This window comes from Anabrus simplex, chromosome 1, assembly GCF_040414725.1.
Source record: "Anabrus simplex isolate iqAnaSimp1 chromosome 1, ASM4041472v1, whole genome shotgun sequence".
Taxonomy (NCBI): Eukaryota; Metazoa; Arthropoda; class Insecta; order Orthoptera; family Tettigoniidae; genus Anabrus; species Anabrus simplex.
This window is the reverse complement of record NC_090265.1, coordinates 953,303,774-953,324,791: the sequence shown is the minus strand read 5'-3', so window position 1 is coordinate 953,324,791 and position 21,018 is coordinate 953,303,774. Positions and strand designations below refer to the sequence as shown.

Genomic DNA, 21,018 nt, shown 5'->3' with positions numbered 1-21,018 from the left:
CCTGGTTTTGTTATCCAAGCCAAATCCCCTTAAGACTTGAGAGTGATTCTATGTATCGAGTCATAGGCCTTCTTTAAGTCTACAAAGGTCACCAGAAATTTCTTGTTCCTTAGTTTCAGGTAAGGAAGGATAGATTTCAGATTCATAATTTGCTCAGCACATGAGCGCTCTTTCCTAAACCCTGCTTGGTACTCTCCCAGTTGTGGATCAAGTTGTCGTTCTGTCCTAATCTAGAGATAATTTTGTAAGATAACAATAGAAAGGAAATGCCACGGTAATTGTTAGTATTCGTTTTGTCCCCTTTCTTATGCAGTGCTTGAATCAAGGCAGAAGTCCAGTCATGTGGAAGTTCCTCGGTTTCCCAAATCTTGTTGATGATGTCAGTGAATTTATCAATCATTTTGTGACCAGCAAACTTCCACAATTCAGCAGTTATTGAGTCCTCACCTGGCACCTTGTTATTCTTAAAGGATTGGATAATCTGTTTGATTTCTTTTTTCGTTGGAGGGGATGAATCTGGGCAGACGTGTATGTTATCTTCAAATGAGAAAGTGGATACTGGAATTTCACAACTGAGAAGAGATTCAAAGTACTTTGCTAGAATCTGGCAATTATCTGTCGTCATTGTAAGCTAGTTTCCCATCCAATTTTTTAACTGTAAGCTTCTTGGATTATACTTGTATAGATTGCGTTTGAAGGTTCTGTAAAAGTCCCGTGTGTTGTTCCTCTGGAAGTCTTGTTCAATCCGTGATAATTGATTCTTGTTATAGGCACGTTTTACAATGCGAATAATTTTTGCTGCACATTGTCTCTCATTCATGAAGTTTTCCAAGTTATGTTGGTTCTTTTCCAAATTCTATTTTTGCCAGGCGAGTTGTATTTGATTTACCACTGAGTCACATTCATCAATCCACCAAGCATGTTTTTTTGACTTCATCAGTGGGACTGTTTCCTTCGCTGTTGTAACAAAGGTATATTATAGCTCTCCCCAGTTCTGGAGATTCAAGGATTCTAATTTCTTCATAAATTCTGGACATGAGCATAGTTTTTCAGTATCAAATCAACTGCATCTTCTTCAAGTGAACCTTTCTGGTGTTTCTCGGAATCAGTTTAACTTTGATTTTGGATAGTGATCTGAATCTAGATTGGCATTCCTTAGAACCTTCATATTCTATATCTCTCTTTGAGCTTTACAGGAGACTGCAATGTGATCAATTTGAAACTCCCCAAGATTGAGATTCGGAAATGTCCAAGTCTTCTGCTTCCTGGACAGGTGTTTGAAAGCTGAAGATTTCATAACCAACTTGGAAGGCCTTACATAGCTCCCCAAGCCCCTCTCCGTTGCAGTTTGTTCCCTGGTGTGCCGGATAGTTTCCGATAATGTTTTGGAACTTTCTCTTTTTACCTAGCTGTGCACTAAAATCCTCAAGTATAATCGTGTGTTTGTCTGGGATCTTACAGAGAATGTCTTCAAGATCTTCCCAGAATTTATCTGTTCCTTCTGGGTCTCTCTTATTTGCTTGATTGATTGGCGCATGAACATTCACAATAGTGTGAACTTTGTTTGTGCTCCGGAAGAAGAGTGTTGAAACTCTGCTATTATTACTACTACTGAAATACCAAGCAAGCAAACCTGTAGTTTTAAGACGGTTGATATTGTGATAACAGTGGAACCTCTAGTTTTATGTGGAATCTGAACTACAAGGACACGACTTTTCACACTGCATGGATATTGTAGTCCAAAGCAACATATGTCTCCTTACAGACAGAACTAGCCCAACCTTACAGAACTGGATACCAACCATGTAATAAAAGCTCAGCCTTCTTGTTTTGAGAGACTTTAAGTGATAAATAGAAATAAACAATGTTATACACAAAAACTTACTCAACTTCGTTCAGTAAAAATTAGGACATTTCTCAATTTTTAACACTTTGCGCTCCACTGTTGAGTGGGACTCAACATTGAAATATTAGCAATCTGCTCCAATGAAGAGTCCCACTCGACATGAACACCTTTTGAACTTTCAGTACTCCTATGTCAACTAGGTTGTGTTTGAAGTTTTGTAGAGCCATCTTACAGAACTCATGAGAATACTTTGTTTGCTTTATGGTAGATTTTGTAAGAAATCAGCTTCATTTCCTGTACCAAATCTTATTTGCATTAAATCAATAAAAGTAAACTTGCACCTGTTTGTACTATATATTTGCCTTAGACAAATTAGTAATTTGTAGAACATGTTTCATTCCTCAGGAACATCTTCAGCTACATAACATTGCTTAGGTGAAATTTCATAGAATTTTCTTCTTCTCAAAAAACCATCTTAAAATAGTACCTTTATTATGCTTAAAACAGAACTAATTTAAAAAGATACAAGTAATTAAAATACGTGGGGAAGGTTGGGTGAGGTGGTGAAATGGGAAGGGAAGATGGATCTACTTATGTTCTAACCTACTTTAAAACGATTTCCTATTCACTTAAATAGATGTTAAAAATCTGTTAGTATACAGCACTTTTCTTAATATGTGATGCGTATGATTTTCTTAGTTGTTCATTTTTTAAAAAGATTTTCGAAAGGACTTTTTCTTGTCGATGTTACGTCTTTTCCGAAATGAGTATTGTCGCTTGATTTAATCTGGTGAAAATGGGTCCCTTGTATTTTTGTTTATTAAGGGATCCTCTGAAGCTGATGCTTATTGATGTTATGAAAAAGCTTCCCCAGTCTTGTTATGTCATCAACCTACTGTGTCCTTGGAATGAAACGTGTTCTACAAATAATTAATTTGCTTAAAGCAAATATGTAGTAACAAACAGGTGGAAGTTTACTTTTACTGATTTAATGTAAATTATGATAGTTTGCCGTAACTCTTACTCTTATCCTTGAATGCTTATGAGAATTTGTTAGGACAGGCTTTGTTCATAAACATGTCTTCATCTTCTCTCATGAATTTTGATATTTAACGACAATCAGAGGAGTGAAAATTATTTTGATGTAGGCCTACCAGCTACTGAACTCAACAATTTATTAGATAAGAAGTGATAATACCTGACAGCAGCTATGGTGCAAGAGGAAATATAATTATTCTGATTTACGTGAGTTCCCCAACAGTCATTTTGAGTTGTAGTTAAACAACTCATTTTAAATTGGGATTCGTAAAAATTTTCATGTATTATACAGTAATTAGATTTTGTGTAGTTTGTTTTGTGTTCTCACTTCCTACCGCCGCCCATGCTGCAGAAATGAAATAGGAAGCACTGGGTAAGAATAAAGGAGTTCAAAAGATTACAAATTATATGGACAGACAAATCTTGTCAAATATGAAAGTATGGTGAACTTAATCCATACATATACAGACTTAAAAATAATAATATTGATTTACGTCCCACTAACTACATTTTTGGGGTTCCAGAGACACCGAGGTGGTCCAGCAGTTCTTTTACTTGCCAGTAAATCTACAGACACTAGGCTGACATATTTGAGCACCTTCAAATATCACCAGGCTGAGCCAAAATCAAACCTACCAAGTTGGGCTCTACCCCACAAGCAACCAAACAAACTGATATTAAGATTTTATAAACAACTAATTAAATGGTCTTAAAAATCATATTAAAAACAAAGAATGTGTCACGTTATTAGATGTAGGCTTAAATGTAATTTTGTGTCCTCGTCCCAACGTGTGCAGCTTTTTTCAGGCATACTTCCAATGGAAATGAGCTTTTATGGATTCCTAAATGAAGACTATTTATTCTAGTTTAGTATTTCCTCTGTGATGAGAAATTCGGAAATATTGGAACGAGGGAGGGAGAGAGAGAATTGGTTAGAAAGCCTTCATATATGTCACCTACATAAATGATTACATGAAAAAAAATCCTCTATTACATGGCAAAAAGAAATATATATTATACAATACAAAAGCGTAGCCATTTCTAAAGTAGATTCTCAATGCATAAATGCCAATGTACATTTTTACAATACTCTAGTGAAAGTTTTATATTGGCTTCACATAGGCTCATTAGTATGTTATAAGATGAAGATAAATTTAGATTATCTGATCACAGTAAAACAAATGTTCTTTAGATTACTCTTCTGAATACACACATCACCTTTAACAATAAATTTTAAAAACTGTACATTAAGAACTTTATTGCAGCCAATGGCCAAAATATTACATGTACAAACATTTAATAATAATTTCTTATTACATTCAATTTAAAGTTTGTCAATCATTGCAGAACTGAGTCAGAGTTAATTTCTACCAGGCTATAAATCTGATTTTCAAATGTCTTACCTTTAGTTCCTATCAGGTCACAAGAAGCAAGAGAAAAGAAAGAATATTGCTATGTCAGATATGGAACTAGAAAAGGTACAATATAACAACGAAATCTCTATAGCAATATACAGCAGTACCAAACTTCTGCAAGCAACTCCATGATTTTGACTGATCAAACATACAAAGGAGGTCCATTTAATTCCATAAAACCCTTAACATGTCAATTGAAATTTAAGAAGAAATATTATAACAGACTCTGTATCCAAATTCCCTGCAGTTTTTAACAACAACCCTTGCCACAAACTTACTCTGTCCAGAAAATATGTATTCAGTGAAACATTTTATTTGTATTTCTTTTTCTTTTCTTGGTCACACAAGTAGGAGAGAATTTTTGTGAGGTGAAAATAATTATTTTTTGTGGTTTCACTAGAACTGCATAACTTTGGTGATGCAATCTGAGAAACCAACCAATCTTCAGGATGATGACCAGACAGACTGCAAGCATCAAGTACCGTATACCACTGTTTCTTACAATTTAGGAAATTGATGACAATTTGTCTTTGGTTGTTGAGCTCGAAAGCATACAAAAATTGTAGGAGTCAAATCTACATTACCAATCCGGGAAATCAAAAATTACACATACAAATGCATGAATATATATTTGGTTGAAATTATTCTGCATAATATTACACACCAAAGTACTCTTCATAAAATTTGCCATGTGTCCAGTTAACCTTAAAACTGAAGACAGATTGTGCAGATTCCTTGGAAATGAGAGGTTAATCACAAGGACACTTAAACATTTCATATTTTTTTAAAAGTTCATGTGGAAAGATAGTTTCATGATATGCACTTTGTAAATTTGATCAGTAACATACACATACTAAACCACAAATGTTTGTACCAGATCCGTCATATCTATATTTCTCTGTGTAACTGAATAAAGCAAGTTTATTATGCACTATGGACCAGAATTAAAAAGTAAGAAATCTCATTGATGTTTGGGTCATCAATCCACAGACTGGTTTGATGCAGCCACCCTATACTGTGGTAACCTTTGCCTTTCTACGTAAATGATCATCCCTGCATCTACTCTAAACTATTTGTCATATTCAGGCCTTGGTATATCCCCAACGTTCTTACTGTCCACACTTCCTTCAAAAACTAAGTGAACAAGTCCTGGGTGTCTTAAGATTTGTCCTATTTCTTCTCTTGGTCAAATTCCATCAAATTATTCTCCTCTCATGAATTTGATTCAGTACATCATTATTCATGATTAGACATACCCACCTCACCTTCAGCATTCTTCTGTTAACACCACACTTCAAAAGTTTCTATTCTTTTTTATTTTTCTGTGCTAGTTATTGGCCATGTTTCATTTCCATAAAAGCAACGCACCAGATGAAAGTCTTCAAAAACATGTTTCTAATTCCTATATCAATGTTTAAAGTAGCTTTTTTTTTTTTTTTTTTTTTTTTTTTTTTTAAGAAAGGCCTCCCTTGCTTGTGCAAATCCACATTATATGTCCTCCTTACTTTTGCCATTATTCTACTACCCAAGTAACAACATTCATGTACTTCTTTTTAAGACTTAATTTCCTAATACACATCCTTAAAAATGTATAAAATTTTCTAGGAGTACCCAAGTTTGTAAAAAGGCCAAGTATTTTCTGAGTTTTGTTTTTTCTAGACAAGGGTGGGGGAGATAATGGTATGCGTTGTTTGATTTAACATTTGAATGGAAGCATCTAGAGCCGAACGTACAATGTTTTACCGTAATCCTGGTAAATATTTTACTTGGGACCGACAATTGTTATTCTTTTAATATGAGGACACAATTTTGATCATTTTAAGCTCAGGGCCATGACCTAGTTTTTGTACATTAACGGCTGATGATGTTCGCTATGCCGAACGAAACATGTCCCATTATTTAAGACACCTCATGATTATTTTATAATTCAATGAGTGTATTGTATTGAGTAGCTGGTTGTAAATAAAAGGATTTTACAATTTTAACATATTATCTTCAATACGGTTCTATTATGAGATTAATTAGATGTATGTGCTAATAGCCGGGCTGAGTAGCAACTCAAATGGTAGAGCGATAGCCTTCTTAGCCCAACTTGGCAGGTTCGATCCTGTCTCAGTCCGGTGGTGAAAGTGCTCAAATACATAGTTAGTGGGACGTAAAATCCAATAACATTATTATGTGCTAATAACTTATATTTCTGAATATATTTCAAAGCTCGTGAAATAATACAGTATCTGTGATCCGATATACCGTAAATAAGAAGAGACAAAAATGTCATGCGAGAAGAGACCTGTTACTGGATCTCGGTTATTTCAAAAGGGGGCCTCTCACATCCCAGCCATGAGTGGTTAAAAAACATAGGCCAGTTCAAAATTTCATTTGGTGTGTTTCACAGTAAGACTGTATCCAGATGCAAAAGCATAATGTAAACTCTTATTTCTATTATTAAGTCAAAATTTCCAGTATTCCATGACAAAATAATTTGTCTCTACGTAAGAACCAGGACATTTATTAGGATGTGGCATTTTAATGCACAAAGAGTAAGGAGCTAGCACTGAGAAAATATGCCAATAAGAAGGCTAAGCTTTGGGCTGGTTCATCAAGTAATTATCCTGACGCTTACGTTTTAACAATTTAATATAATTCCATAAAGATGTCGATATGATGTATATTTTCCTATGCCATTTGATATAAATATTTACTTCATCTGGAAATTCATTATTTCGAGTTGCATGGCAATATTTTATTTCTTATCATATTATATGTCATGTATTTGATAGTTGATGTTCTACCTGCCTCCAAGTCAGATTTTTCTGCCGCCAGTGGAGTGAAATGAGATTTTCTGACTCATCGGGTACTCCTAGGAAACAGGTTAGTAAAAAGGGCATAGTTTTTGCCCTGGGACTATTCACTGAATAAAGACAAAGAATGTTCTCGGATCACGGCTGTCTGCGGCCTGGTCATTCCAGCTCCGGTATTTTGGACTGTTAGATCGGCAGCGTAGTACTGTTCTTTAAAAGTGAGAAAATGTGTGGTTTTTCATTTGATCGAGTATTTCATGTGGCAGCATTGCGTTTACTCCACCATTCCTACTGACGTCATTGTAATGACCAATGCTCATTTCAGTTGGGAAAACCACTAAGACAGTCTTTCTGAGGATGTAAACAGGCAGGTGGAGAGTGAATGTCTGCCATTATAATGAAATTCCTCAACCTGACTGTGACTGATGGCAGGCAAGCGAGCCTACCATTACAATGAAAATTCCCTTACCCAGCCTGAATCCTGATTATAGGATCTTTTTGTATTACCAAGTAGGCTCTATGTGAAAAAAATTCTCCTACTTTATTAATATAGTCTTGTTTATTTAACAGAACTGTGGTTTCACCTTTGTCTGCTTTAGTTACTATTACGTTATTTTCATTTATTTTACAATTTAGTAAGGTTGTATTCCTAACTAAGCTAATTATGTATTGAGTAGGTGGATTGTAATAAACCGTTGTATTTTTACATCATAACGATCTTCAATACAGGTTCTAAGATGAGAATAGTTACTTGTAATTACCCCGCTTACACGTGCACCCTGAATCACAGATTTTTGAGGTGACCTAGTAAAATGCTGCAACACAGCAGCGCTGGAAGCTGGACTTGTTGATGTTTCATGTTTTATGCACATCCTGAACAGTACCGTCGGCTTCAAATTTATCCCAAATACGATAAATTGTTGTACGTGTTGGTGGCTGAGTTCCATACACATTACGCCATTGCCGTAGTACCTCCATCATATATTTGTACTTCCAGTGGACTATGCTTCCGTGCAAGAATTGCAACGATGTGTCATTTTGTTCCAAAGATATTAACTATCAAAGAGTGTTTACATTTTTCTGGATCCCTCTGTACTGGTTCCGGTTTCTTCTGTTACTTTCTACTTTCTTTGCCCTGTCTCAATCTAATTTGTCAATAATGGATATAGTCTCATTTTTCATCACCTTTAGAAAATGATCTGAATTTGCTAAGCTATCTATATGCTATTTTGTTTCAGAATGTTGCCTATATACTTAGTTCGCTTTCTTCCAATAGTCAAATTTACATTTCAAGGGCTGGTTTCCTATTCCACCAGAATTTGCAACAATATTGCAACAAGCTCCTTTACCAACTTCAGAATATGCTAACCATTCAAATTCTTCCAGCCGTTCTTTTTCGGAATCTGAGTTTCCTGTCTTTAAAGAAAATTCATAGTTTTTTGCACGACCCACAAATTTTTTTAGTACTTGGATTTGTTCTTCCGCAGTTAATTTTCGGTTAACAAGTGACTATGTCACACACTTGCCTATTGCCTACAATCACGGGTAGCTGAATTCCTATTTTTGCAGTCGGTATCTTTTACAACCACCCCCTGCCCCTATGATTGTGCACTGTGTTGCTTCTTCACTGCCATTGTCATTGGTATGCACTGGCTTTAAAAACACAGTCAACTTGCTTTGAGACATAATTACACAACTTAGGTTTGAGAGAAATACTGTGCTATGACATTTACAAATACACAGCTACACAAATTATTCATATTATTACAAAAGGCACAGATACAGTATTAGAAACTACACTCAGTCTTTCAGTAACGTCAGTTACATATATTTACCCAATAAATATTGTATGTAACTAGAAAAGAAATAAACACATGGGCACACAGAACTGCACATGGCTCATGGAAGATAAGATCACGTGCACCACGTCACAAAGGGCAGCTCCGCAAACGTTGAATCAACAACCAGGTAAGGGTGAGTTAGACGGTGAGCACTGTCACAGTCATGGTTAAGGAGATTATTAATTCTAGTACAGCTGGGGAAACCAACTTTAAAAATAAGTAGACCTAACAGTAAACAGAGAAAGAAGGGACACAACATCCCACCAGGGGTGTTTAACTTCCAGCTAGCTCCCCCATCCTATCTCATACATTCAGGGACAGTTAGTAAATGCTCCTCATATAAAAACTCAGTAAAAATAATAAATGTGCCTACTTATAATAATGAGTACAAGCGCTTCAAGTGGGGTCATATATATCAGTTATTCCCACCCCCTCCTTTATCTACGCCACTGCAACAAACACACAAAACAAACATCAGGTATCTTAGTACACAGATGGACAAACCTGCTAAACAAATGCATAGAACTGAAGTCAATCCCAGAAAGCTGGAGAAGGTCCAAAATAAAAGTACTGAACAAAGGAAAAGCAGACATCTTAGACCCCAGACATCACACTAGAAAACATGTTTAAAATGCTGACGAGACTTACCTTAGAATGCCAGACATCGACCACCTGATCCTGGAGGACCAATTTGGGTTTTCAGAGAGGTAGAAGCGCACTTCACGCAGTTAAAAACCTTATGAATGACATTAAAGCCCTACAATTGCCAAGAGGAACATTGCACTGTGTCTCTGACTACTCAAAAGCATTCAACATGATCGACAGAAAGAAACGTTGTATCCAAACTAGAACAACTCAGTGGAGAACATCTGCTGACCAAGATAGTAAAAGACATCTCGACTTACAAGTAAGTTACTCGACTGAATAACTCCTTATAAGCAACAGCAGTCCTGATGCAGACAAATGGGGCACTACAAGGAGACCCAATCAGCCCCCTTCTCTTCGGACATCAGCAAGACAATAAAGCTGGCAACAAAGTCACTTTCACTATATTGTCTGCTGACGATATGGTCCTTGTCTCTACCAGCGTACAGTACATCAAAGCTGCCTTCAACACATTAGCGCTATGGGCAAATGAAAATAGCTTCACAGAAAACAAACAAAAGGCTAAACAAATTACCTTCTGAAAAGGGGGAAAACTTGCTGGGGATGATACCCTCTACATCAAGAACAACCCATTGGAAAGAGCAAGCGTGTTCAGGTATTTAGGCATCACACCACAAACCATGAACACCTCGTACAGGCTACATGTAAAGGAAAGAGCAACAGGTGTAGTAAAAGCAATTTATGGAACCAAGACAATTAGAAGACTGGCACTACAAACAGCAATGACCCTATTCAATGCAAAGATTCTACCAATCTTGACCTATGGACTAGACCACATCTGGCTAAAACTGACAACAGGAAACCCATCCACAACTAAAAATGTGAAAGCCCGCTTCTTGAAAGCAGTCGTACGCCTATCTATGTTCACACCTTCAAGACATGCCTATCAGCTGGCAAGAGAGACCTAACTTATACAACTTAAAGAGTACAATGCGAACTGCATTCAACCGAGAAGACCAGGAAGCTGAAAAAGGAAAGAGAGAAATATAAGAATTCTATTCTATGAATGCAATGATAGACAGTGATCGGACAGGACCCAAACACTCTGTCATGTACTGACCTAGTTGGCAGTGCATGGTTGCCACCACAAGATATGCGTAAAGACTCACTTTCACGAGCTGGACAAAACTTGTGTGTGCAGCTTGTGCCATTCGGTGTGTGAAAGATACCACATAACGTAATGCCAACAAAGGAAGACCTCCCTCCCAGAGCAGTGAAATATAAACTACGATTCAGTATTACTGTCAAACGCCTGTTTAAATGTACCTTTATGCACAGTGCTCTTATTATAAATAATTATAAATAGGCTACTGTGGATTTTGGAGCTAACTCGGGAAACACTTGTGAGTGAATCATTATTACTGAATCAACTCATGTTGATTTCCATAATAGAGTATTTAAAATATCTTCAAGTAACTTTATACTTGATATGTTTATTTAATAATAACGGAGCAGATATCTAAAACACTGAACGTAAGCTGAACTTTGAAGCTTGAAATTTTCTTCAAACGGATACGAAAAAGAAGGTATGGGTACATATTGCAACAATGAACATAAGCTGAACATAAGCTTGAAGTTTTCTTCACCAAACAGATACGAAAATTAATTAATGCAGTTTTAAATATACTAACAATTCTTAACTTGGGCTAATACCTTAACACTCGTATGTGATGCGGTTTGTCATAATGGGATATATATGCGATTTTTTGCTAAGCTTTTAACATTCGAAGACTGAACATTATTGCCTACTGGCCATGGGTACGTATTGCAAGGCGCATGTATACTTGCACACCCGTAGGTTAGTAATGTCCTTGAGGCTGAGCCATAGGTATTCCTGAAGCCTGTGGTAATGTGATGGAGAGGGCCCATGGAAAATGAACTGTGGTTGGTAAGCGTGGATGTTGACGGGTTGGAAGGAGTACCTTTGGTTATAGGGGTGTTTTGTCATCTGTTATGTAAAAAACAGATTTTACTGAATTCCTTGATGAGAGCCCTGGATCTGTGTAAATCAGATGGCATTATCCCAGATAAAAGCAGGAGCCAATGAGTTGGCATAGATCGAATTGTGCCAGTTATGTACATAGTGGAATTCAATAGGGATGTAGGCAGAGAAAGTTTGCGTCAGATAGCGTTCGTGTACTACTGGGTAAGCGCAAGGCGATCGTCTTACGTTTCTCCCAGTCAGCTGCGAGTAATGTATCGAATGTGACCGAGTTTTCTGAGCTAAAGCCAATTGTATCTTCTCTAATTTTACTCCAAGACTATATCAATTAATTGTATAGGTATATCCCCTAGCATATTACGGACGATTTTCAGCGTTTAAGTCTTAAGCAGCTGCAATATGAGCTACGGACCAGAAACGCTAAAACTAGCGGGAGGAAGGAAGAATTAGTACAGCGGTAATTAGAAAATTCTAACACGCTTTATTATCCAAATAATAAATAGGAGTCAGCATGTCTTTGAGTATTGCGCATTGATAAATATATGTACATCCACAAGACTTAAATCATAAATAGACGTTTAAACACGCACTTGCTCCCCTTGCTTATAAACTTCGATTCATGTATTTTTTTAAGGTTGATGGCTTACATGAAACTGCAGATACAGCCTTTGTCCACCACCAAAAGCATGTGAATATTCTTGAGTTTCCCAGTGCCGGTTCCTTTGAATATTTGACCATCAGCCATAAGGTGAAGATCACTATCACAAATTTCCATCTGATGGATTATTTCCTATTTAGAAAATCGGAAATAGATGGAGCAGCTGTTTCCAACTACAAATCATTGTGTTATGCTGGATACAGACTTTTCAGTGAAAAGTTTGTTTTGTTTATAAAAGGTTAATTTCAGTCGGGTAAAATTCTAAAATGCAGTGCTGTAAAATCCGAGTACACAAAACATAAGACCAATAATGTGAGGCTTATTTTAGGAGTACCTGGTGACATTATAGGAGGGAATGTGAACGTTTCGCTGGAGCAGGCCCCAAGGCATGTTATAAGCACATTGCTGCTGTAAGCTACGCATTAGAGCACTTTCCCAAGACTGGTATTATTCAGTGTTCAAAAACATGCTCCCCCTGTGGGTGGGGGCGGTACAATAACACCCACGGTACCCCTTGCCTGTCGTAAGAGGCGACTAGAAGGGGCTCTGAACTTGGGAGCGTGGGTTGGCGACCACGCGTCCCTCAGCTGAGTACTGGCATTGCTTCCACTTACTTGTGCCAGGCTCCTCACTTTCATCTATCCGACCGCCCTTGGTCCACTGTTTTTTCCGACCCCGACGCTATTAGGTTTGCGAGGGCTACGGAGTCATTTTCACGCCCTTCGTGGCCCTTGCCTTTCTTTGGCCGATACCTTCATTTTTCGAAGTGTTGGACCCCTTCCATTTTTTCTCTCTGATTAGTGTTATATAGAGGATGGTTGCCTAGTTGTACTTCCTCTTAAAACAATAATCACCACCATCAAAAACATGCAGCCAAAATTTATAAACTTTTCAGCATCCCCCTACCAAACGGTTGAGGCCAGTTAGCCCTATGAAAGTGGAATGTTTGCCCTTGGAACAAGTTTTGTCATTATAATCTCAGTTGCACCAGTTATAACTCTAGTCGAGGGGTATTTCTGTCTGAAAGCAAGGGGGCTGTTTTCAAGGGCATTTTCTCTATCAGGCCAAATGTTCAATTCTTTAAATTGGCAGTACATGAAATTGATTCAAACATTAAATATTCTCCCAACAGTAGTTTTATGGATTCCGAAGTTAAGGCCTAGGCCTAGTTCTTTGTCAGATTTGTTGGTCCTTAGCTTCATAACTGTCAAGAAGAAAAACAGTCTGGGTTCAAGAGGGAATATATGTAAATTGCATCTGTTTTCTCCCAGAACAGCAAACACCAAATTACAATGTTGGACGTCTACAAATCCTGTATAAAGCAATACGGCATCAGGATTACACATTGTTTGCTCAACAACCAAATTACCTGTAGTAGTTTTTGAGTGCTGATGTCTTTGAAAAGGGAGCCACAAAAATGTAACATTCACTTCTTCCGGTATATTCACGATTTCTTCCCGTACTTCAAAGGAGGTGATTTCTGCATATTCCGATATTGTAAGCTTTTCATGGTAATCCAGCAATTTTCTGGTGTATGGCCTCTTCCTTGTTTTTGTTCTGTTCGTGGCCCACGGAAAAAGCGATGGAACAGCGCCCGGTTTTAATCGGGATCTCTCACCTTTAAATACAAACGCATAAATTTGGGTTGTTATAAAAATCCCTAATCAGTTTGTAGGTAGAAAATAGGAATTATTTCCCTTCGTAAATCGCACTTACCCAACCAAGTTTTCGTGAAGTCACCGGATTGAAAATAATAGGAACACACTTTAATATTTTCAGTCAGATTCTTCTCACCGAAATTTTTCCTTCTAATAGCAAGTAACCATTTCTTCCTCATTTTTTTATTTTGTGGAAACTGGTGAAACGAGAATGAGCTTCCCTGATTTTTTCAAAGAGGAACACTGCAATAGCTCGGCATAATCACGAAAATAACAATTTAAGCAACTTAAATTCGTGGATATTTAGCGGCATGAGTACACAGAAGACAAATGAAGAGCGCATTGCGCCTTACCCAGTACAACAGCAGTGCGCTCTATCGGTGCTAGTTCTATACATCCCTACTGAGTATCAATAAGTCTTGTGTGATGAAAATTCATCCATACTGGAGCACAGTACTCGGCACTTGAATACACCAAGCCAAAAGCAGAAGACCGTAAACGGTTGCTCAAGAACCCCAGATGGTTCCACAAAGCTTATGAATGATGTGTTGTTTTTTTTTAGTTTCTGTGCAGAGTTCAGCAGATGTTGCTGGTAGGATAGTGTTCGATCCAAGGTTATTTCAAGATATTTTGGGTTCCAGCTGTGGTGAAGTATCCTACCGCAGAAACTCACTTTCAATTTAGTATCTGATAAGTGATTGTTTAAATGGAAACAAAATACCTCCGTTTTATTGGTGCTGGACAAGTCTACAGTTCCTGAACTAAGTTTCCAAAATGGACAAATCCCTTGTTAAAATCTCTAACAGTAGTTACTATAGTAGTAATAACCAAAGTTGGCGTAAGAAATTTCTTAGAGAGAGGTCCGTTTACTGCCTGCCGTGGTGGGTTAAAGGGAGTGGCGGTATGGTTGCCATGGAAACGAGGGTGGGGCAACTGCAGTTGCCATGGAGATAAAACTTCTGGGCAGCTCGTCTTGCTGGGAGTTGCCAAACCTCTCACTTCACTTGCGAGTTAGATCTTGTCGCAAGTAGTTCAGTGTGAGTGGCATTCTATTTCTGTTTTGTGGCCATTAGTATATTTCTAATTGTATTTTAAATACTATTTACGTACAACCATTGTATTTTAATTTATATTTTGAGTACAATGAAATGCGCCAGGTACTCTACCGCTGGGTGGTGTCGAAAAGAGTACACATGATTTATGACCCCCCGTCCTCCCCGCGTACCCTTTTCCCCTTGAGCTCTCTTTTTCTTATTTGTTTCACGTCCTATATTTATGCCAATAAGGTGTACAGAGACAAAGTATAGGACAAAGGGCATGTTGAAGGATATGTCAGGCTATAGGTACCACCCCTGTTAAAGAATAATAATGTTATTGATTTTACGTTCTGTAGCACTTTCAAATACCACTGGGCTGAGCCAGGATCGAATCTGTTAAGTCGGGATCAGAAGGCCAGCGCTCTACTGTCTGAGCTTATCAGGCCGGTCCCTGTTAAAAATAATGCAACATGAGACCAAGTCAGTCACAGTCACAGCAAAATTTGTCCCACTTGCAGTCACTCCCATTACAGTGGAAAACCATAATTTGAAGAAAGACCAGTTCATGTCCCATCTGTGATCACTGTAAAATTATCAGCAGCCTGTCAGGGATTTCCAACTTCAATGCAGCGAAGGGACTGGTAATTAGGGTTTACTCCACACAATTGTGTGATAAGGATTCTCCCAACCCGTACCCTCTCTCTTGAACGTTTTATGAGGTAATATCAGTCTATACTTCTTAACATACTGTAATTATTCCAGCTTTAAACATCCATCGTTGACGTAGCTTTTGTTGGTATGCTATCTGCGTGCTTACTTACGACATGCAGGTCAATACCGGTAAGACAAAGAAAGGCAAGCCTTACGCTTTGTATAATGGATACTCTTACAGAAATTTACGGAAAAGTCAGGAATGTTTGGTGACATGGGTTTGTTTTACCGCTGGATTTACGTCGCAGTGACACAGATAGGTCTCATGGCGACAATGGGATAGGAAAGGGCTTGGAGTGGGAAGGAAACGACCGTGGCCTTAATTAAGGTACCGTACAGCCCCAGCATTTGCTTCTTGCAAAAATACGAAACCACGGAAAACCATCTTCAGGACTACCGACAATGGGATTCGAACCCACTATTTTCCGAATGCAATATAATCTTTTCGCGCTATCATTACAGAATTGTCAATTTTTCAACTTATTTTAATCTAAACATTTTCTTAACATTAAGTTCTGGAATCTTGTACATCTAATCCGAGCGTACAGACAAAATTATAATTTTATTTATATAGATGAAAGTAGGCTAAGTGGCCGCGCGTTTTAACACACTATGCCTATGGAGCCAAGCTCTGCATTTGGGAAACGTGTGGGTTTGAATCCCACCGTCGGCTGTTCTCATAATACTTTTCTGTGGTTTAATATTTTCACTTCCAAGCAAATGCCGGTACAGTCCTATCCATAGGCCAGAGCTGAGTCCTCGCACCCCTTACCTCATTTCATTCATCATAACACATTTCATCTTTATTAGCTCCTCAACTGAGGCTGGTGCCAGGAAGGGCATCTGGCTGTAGAAACATGCTGTATAAATTAATTTCATTTCATCCCGACCTGGTATCAAGAAATGATTCATAAGAATCCCAGTTTTGCCAGTTACTTGAGGGATGTCTTCCCTGTACCAGTCCTTCAGTAAGGAATTCCCTCACAGCAACCTGACTGTTTGTATGTCACTGATAAGAACCTGACTGTTTGTATAAGAGTGATCGCAAATGGGATGACACCGCCTGGCCAGGTAGTCTACAACAGATCACAGCGGTCAGAATGAAGGAGGGAACAAGTGAGCCGGAAGCGAGGGGTAAGAGAATGTAAAAAGGAATTCTGGAATGTGACAACATCGTGAAATGGCACGTGCAATGCTCCTCCCTCCAACCTTACCTGTCGAACACCAACTTTAGTTAAGTCTAGTATAGAAGTTTACCTCTTCCTGAGACTAAATATTCCTCATAACTGAAAATATTCTTTCGACAAAATTTCCTTGACGGTCACAAACTTTCAACAGATATTTTCACCTTTAGGTTTCTGCAACTCTGGACAATTTTCAACCACATACAGTACCCAGGACTCCACTACAAAATCAGGACAGTCCGGGCTAACCCTGGACATATGGGAAGCCTACCTATAACAGACACCTTGGTCTCTCTTAACGAATCCGTAAGTACAGATCATCCGGTCTGTAATTCAATCCTCCAACCCTGGCCACAAAAAAGGGGCAATTAATAATATGCAGAATCATCTGGTATCATGGAAAACAGTTCTATGTACTTATACAAAGTTTGTATAATAATCATATGACCTCAGCTACTGTGTGCAAGCATTTTAATTTGATGCCATCTGGATGCTTGCTCATCAATTTCGACGTTCCATTTTATCCAGGCCTACCAGATCACAGAATAAACCAAATCTCTCTTGGGCATCTATTATCGAGTTTAAATTGTCAGGTAAACACCAAATGTGTCACCAGAGATCTTTTACATGCTGACATAGTAAGACATGGAGTGTCGAATGAACTTTCCACCCCTCAAAATTCTGACTACCTCTGCCGGGTTTGAACCAGCTCTTGGGATCCGAAAACCGACACTCTACCACTGATCCACACTGGGAGCTACAAAGTTTGGGTAGTAATCCAGCCCGGGGGCCACTACATTTGTAATGTTATAAGTGAGTGGAAATTAATGCAATGTTACTTGGAGAGCGTCTGAGAGGAGAGATGTGTTCATTGCGATGTCCAGGAACCCACCGTCCCACCCCAAGAAGTACATTTACTTTTATAACTTAATTAAGATTATTACACGCCATATTCATTTCTCAAGTAGCTTCTTGTATTCCTATTGGCCAATGTAAAGTGGCACGTGATCTCCTTCCCGTGAAGGAACTTAAATCATAATGCGTTACCAACCGCAGCACAATAAAAGCGCAAGTGGCCGCGCTCACGAAACTAGAGGCCTAGGGCCGCTTCGCGGCTTCTAACCGTCCAGACCAATGGTCTTGTCCACGACAAGAATCCTAACCGTCCACACCAACCGTCTTTCCTCATGAAACTAGGGGCCTAACACCGCTTCGCGACTTCTAACCGTCCAGACCAATGGTCTTGTCCACAGCAAGAATCCTAACTATCCAGACTAATGGTCTTGTCCACAGCAAGAATCCTAACCGTCCAGACCAATCGTCTTTCCTCACAAAACTAGGGGCCTAACGCCTCTTCGCTGCTTCTAACCATCCAGACCAATGGTCTTGTCCACAGCAAGAATCCTAACTATCCAGACAATGATCTTGTCCATGGCAAGAATCCTAACCGTCCAGACCAATCGTCTTCTGTCCAGAGTCAAGAATCTAATAATCACCACCACCAGCTAACGAAGCAAGCATAGTTCCTAAGTACAGAGGTTGGCAGCACGAGCACTGCTAGAGAACATCCTTTCCGAGTAGGCCGTGAGCGAGGAAATAACGACAGTCGCTACGCGTGAGTGGCCCCCAGGCTGGACTAATGATAAAATTTGTATAATAACACCTTTACTAAGTCTTGTAGCTCAATAACTGAACTGGTCTATTTCCACTACAGTCTCTTTCAAGCATTCTATGGCTCTGAAAGTCATATTACTGTCAATAGACTATTATGTTTTCTATTCTGAAACCAAACAATTCTTCATTGGTCAAATACTCTCTCCTTCAATGAATGATAAACCAAAAAAATCAACAAATCAATCTCAAATCTAAGGACCTTGTCAACATAAACACAAATTTATGTCTGCGAGTTCTTGATACAATTATGTCAAATTATTCAGAGGAGCCTGTAACATGCTGGTTACAGTTTCATCTCACCTAATTAGGCAATGATCACATCAGTAGGCCAACCGGTAGACTGCACGTATTTGGGAGAATAGGATTTCCTCTTAACTTCTTACTTATCAATTCATATTGGATATTTTATCTCTTTCTCACTAGAAATGTCCCTTGAAGACAATTACAAGTGAAAATATTCATTCTGCACAGATAAACAGTGTTTTAAAATAATCATAACACTGTCAAAATGATCTTCAATCATTAAGCTTCAAATAACTTAGTTGGATTCCAACTTCACTACAGGCTGCATAAGTACTTTCCATAAACTTTAATTTCGACCATGAAACAAAACCTAAGCTTCAATTACATGTAAACAATCATTGATGCTAGGTATAAAATATATAGGCCTACCTGAACGACCTCATTTTCATATTGACTGTCTTGTGACTCACCTGAAAATCAGCAGTTGAGAACTGTTGTTGCTGTTGTGGTGGAATCTGCTGCTGACCACTTTTAGCATAAGGAGGAGGTGGAACTTCATGTGTGGGCTGCATGATAGCCGGCTGGGCTATGGGCATAGTTGGCATTGTCTGGTATTGAGGAGGATTTGATGCACCCCTTGTCTAGAAAAATATAAATATATAAAATCATTCACGCATAAGAATAAGATAATATTAAATTATATGAAAAGGACTCCAATATTCTCAAGACTTTTAACATGAAAGAAAGCAAGCAAGGCAAGCTTCTAGTATAGGCTAAATGCGGCTGTCGATATCCTGATTATAGCCACAGGTCATTTACGTGGAATCAGAACCACAGGGACGTAACGTTTCACATCAATGAAGAAAAAGAAAAAAAGGATTGACACTTACTGGGGGCAATCGCTGGTCAGCCTGATCGGCGAAAGGGTTATAGTCTTCCAGACCTCTCTGAACATTACCGATGTTACTTGTGACTTGCTGAACAGCAGGATCCTGTTAGTATAGACAAACAAGAAAAACACATGTCATATGATAACAAGTCATCATAATACCGTATGCTACGCAAAACACAATATTGTCACAACACAACGGAATGTAATGTCAAGAGGTAACCTTACCGCAAAAGGTTCAGTTGGCTCTCCAAACGGATTTTCGTCGAATCCAGACATTATTCACTGCTTAAATGCAACACCTTTGTAGTCTAATTAAAACCGTTTGTCACAAAGAAACTAAGATTAGCCTTATCGTAATTTAATCCATTCTCAGATGAGGTACCGATTACCGTAGCACAAGACTTGGTGATGTCATCCACATTATCCAATCACCTGAATGTAACTGGGCGCGGTCTCCTTAAATGGGAACAGATGACATACGATTTTTGACTTTATAACTTTGTTCACCTTTCTTAGGTTTTTCATTAACTATTTCATCCGATTACTCAGTACCTTAATAGGTATTTATGCCTTATTCGTAATAACATATAACAATATTTATTTATTTGTAAAACAATTATGAAAATGTAATTTTATGTTGCGCTCATGTAAGCTCATAGTATATATAAGCATTCCTTGAAAATGAAACTACAAACCAATGAGAAACTGCAAAAGTAAAATGAAGCCAAAACAGGGTAGTATCCTAAAAATAAACAGTACCACCATATTACGCCGGTACACAGTTATAATGTAATATAACCAAGATAAATGTATACCAGTAATTAAAACTTCTTGCTCTTAAAACATGTAAGAATCAAAGGTTTCTCCTACTTCTTTTTTCCTCTTTTAGAGCGTTTTTAATGTGCAATATTCCTATTTTCATAAATGATAAATTACATTCCATTTCACCGGGCGCCCGGCCGTGAGCTTGCATCCGGGAGATAGTGGGTTTGAATCCCACTGTCGACAGCCCTGAAGATGGGTTTCCGTGGTTTCCCATTTTCACACCACGGCCGCTTCCTTCCAACTCCTAGGCCTTTCCTATCCCATCGTCGCAAAAAGGCCTATTTGCGTCGGTGCGACGTAAAGCCAATAGCAAAAAAAAATTACTATTCCATTTCGGCGTGCGATGGCTGCTTCCGGTATACAACTAGGCAACTTTCCATCATACTAATACACGGGTTACCTACCATGGATAGAAATGTATTTCATAATTGATAATCAAAAAGTCACCAGCTTTTAACGTAAAATATTGATAATTTAAATTTCCCTCCGGAATTGACTCGTCGTTATCATCACTGAATGGGATACAGGGACTTAACGTTAAGGCTTGCAGGGCCTGCAGAGCAGGAGGGCTCGAGCCATCAAGGGGC

The 21,018-nt window shown here is 38.4% G+C and overlaps 1 protein-coding gene across 1 annotated transcript in view; it reads right to left on the bottom strand.

Moving 5' to 3' along the window:
- The window catches only part of Scamp (secretory carrier membrane protein), a 52,017-nt gene extending 31,983 nt beyond the window's left edge, over nt 1-20,034 (bottom strand). Inside the window, exons 1-3 of the mRNA XM_067136726.2 lie at nt 19,832-20,034; nt 19,605-19,706; nt 19,185-19,355 (exon numbers count right to left, since the gene is read on the bottom strand). Of these exons, the coding sequence (XP_066992827.1) occupies nt 19,185-19,355; nt 19,605-19,706; nt 19,832-19,882 (324 nt within the window). The 5' untranslated portion in view covers nt 19,883-20,034. The remainder of the gene's footprint in view (nt 1-19,184; nt 19,356-19,604; nt 19,707-19,831) is intronic.
- Nucleotides 20,035-21,018: the final 984 nt, after the last annotated feature.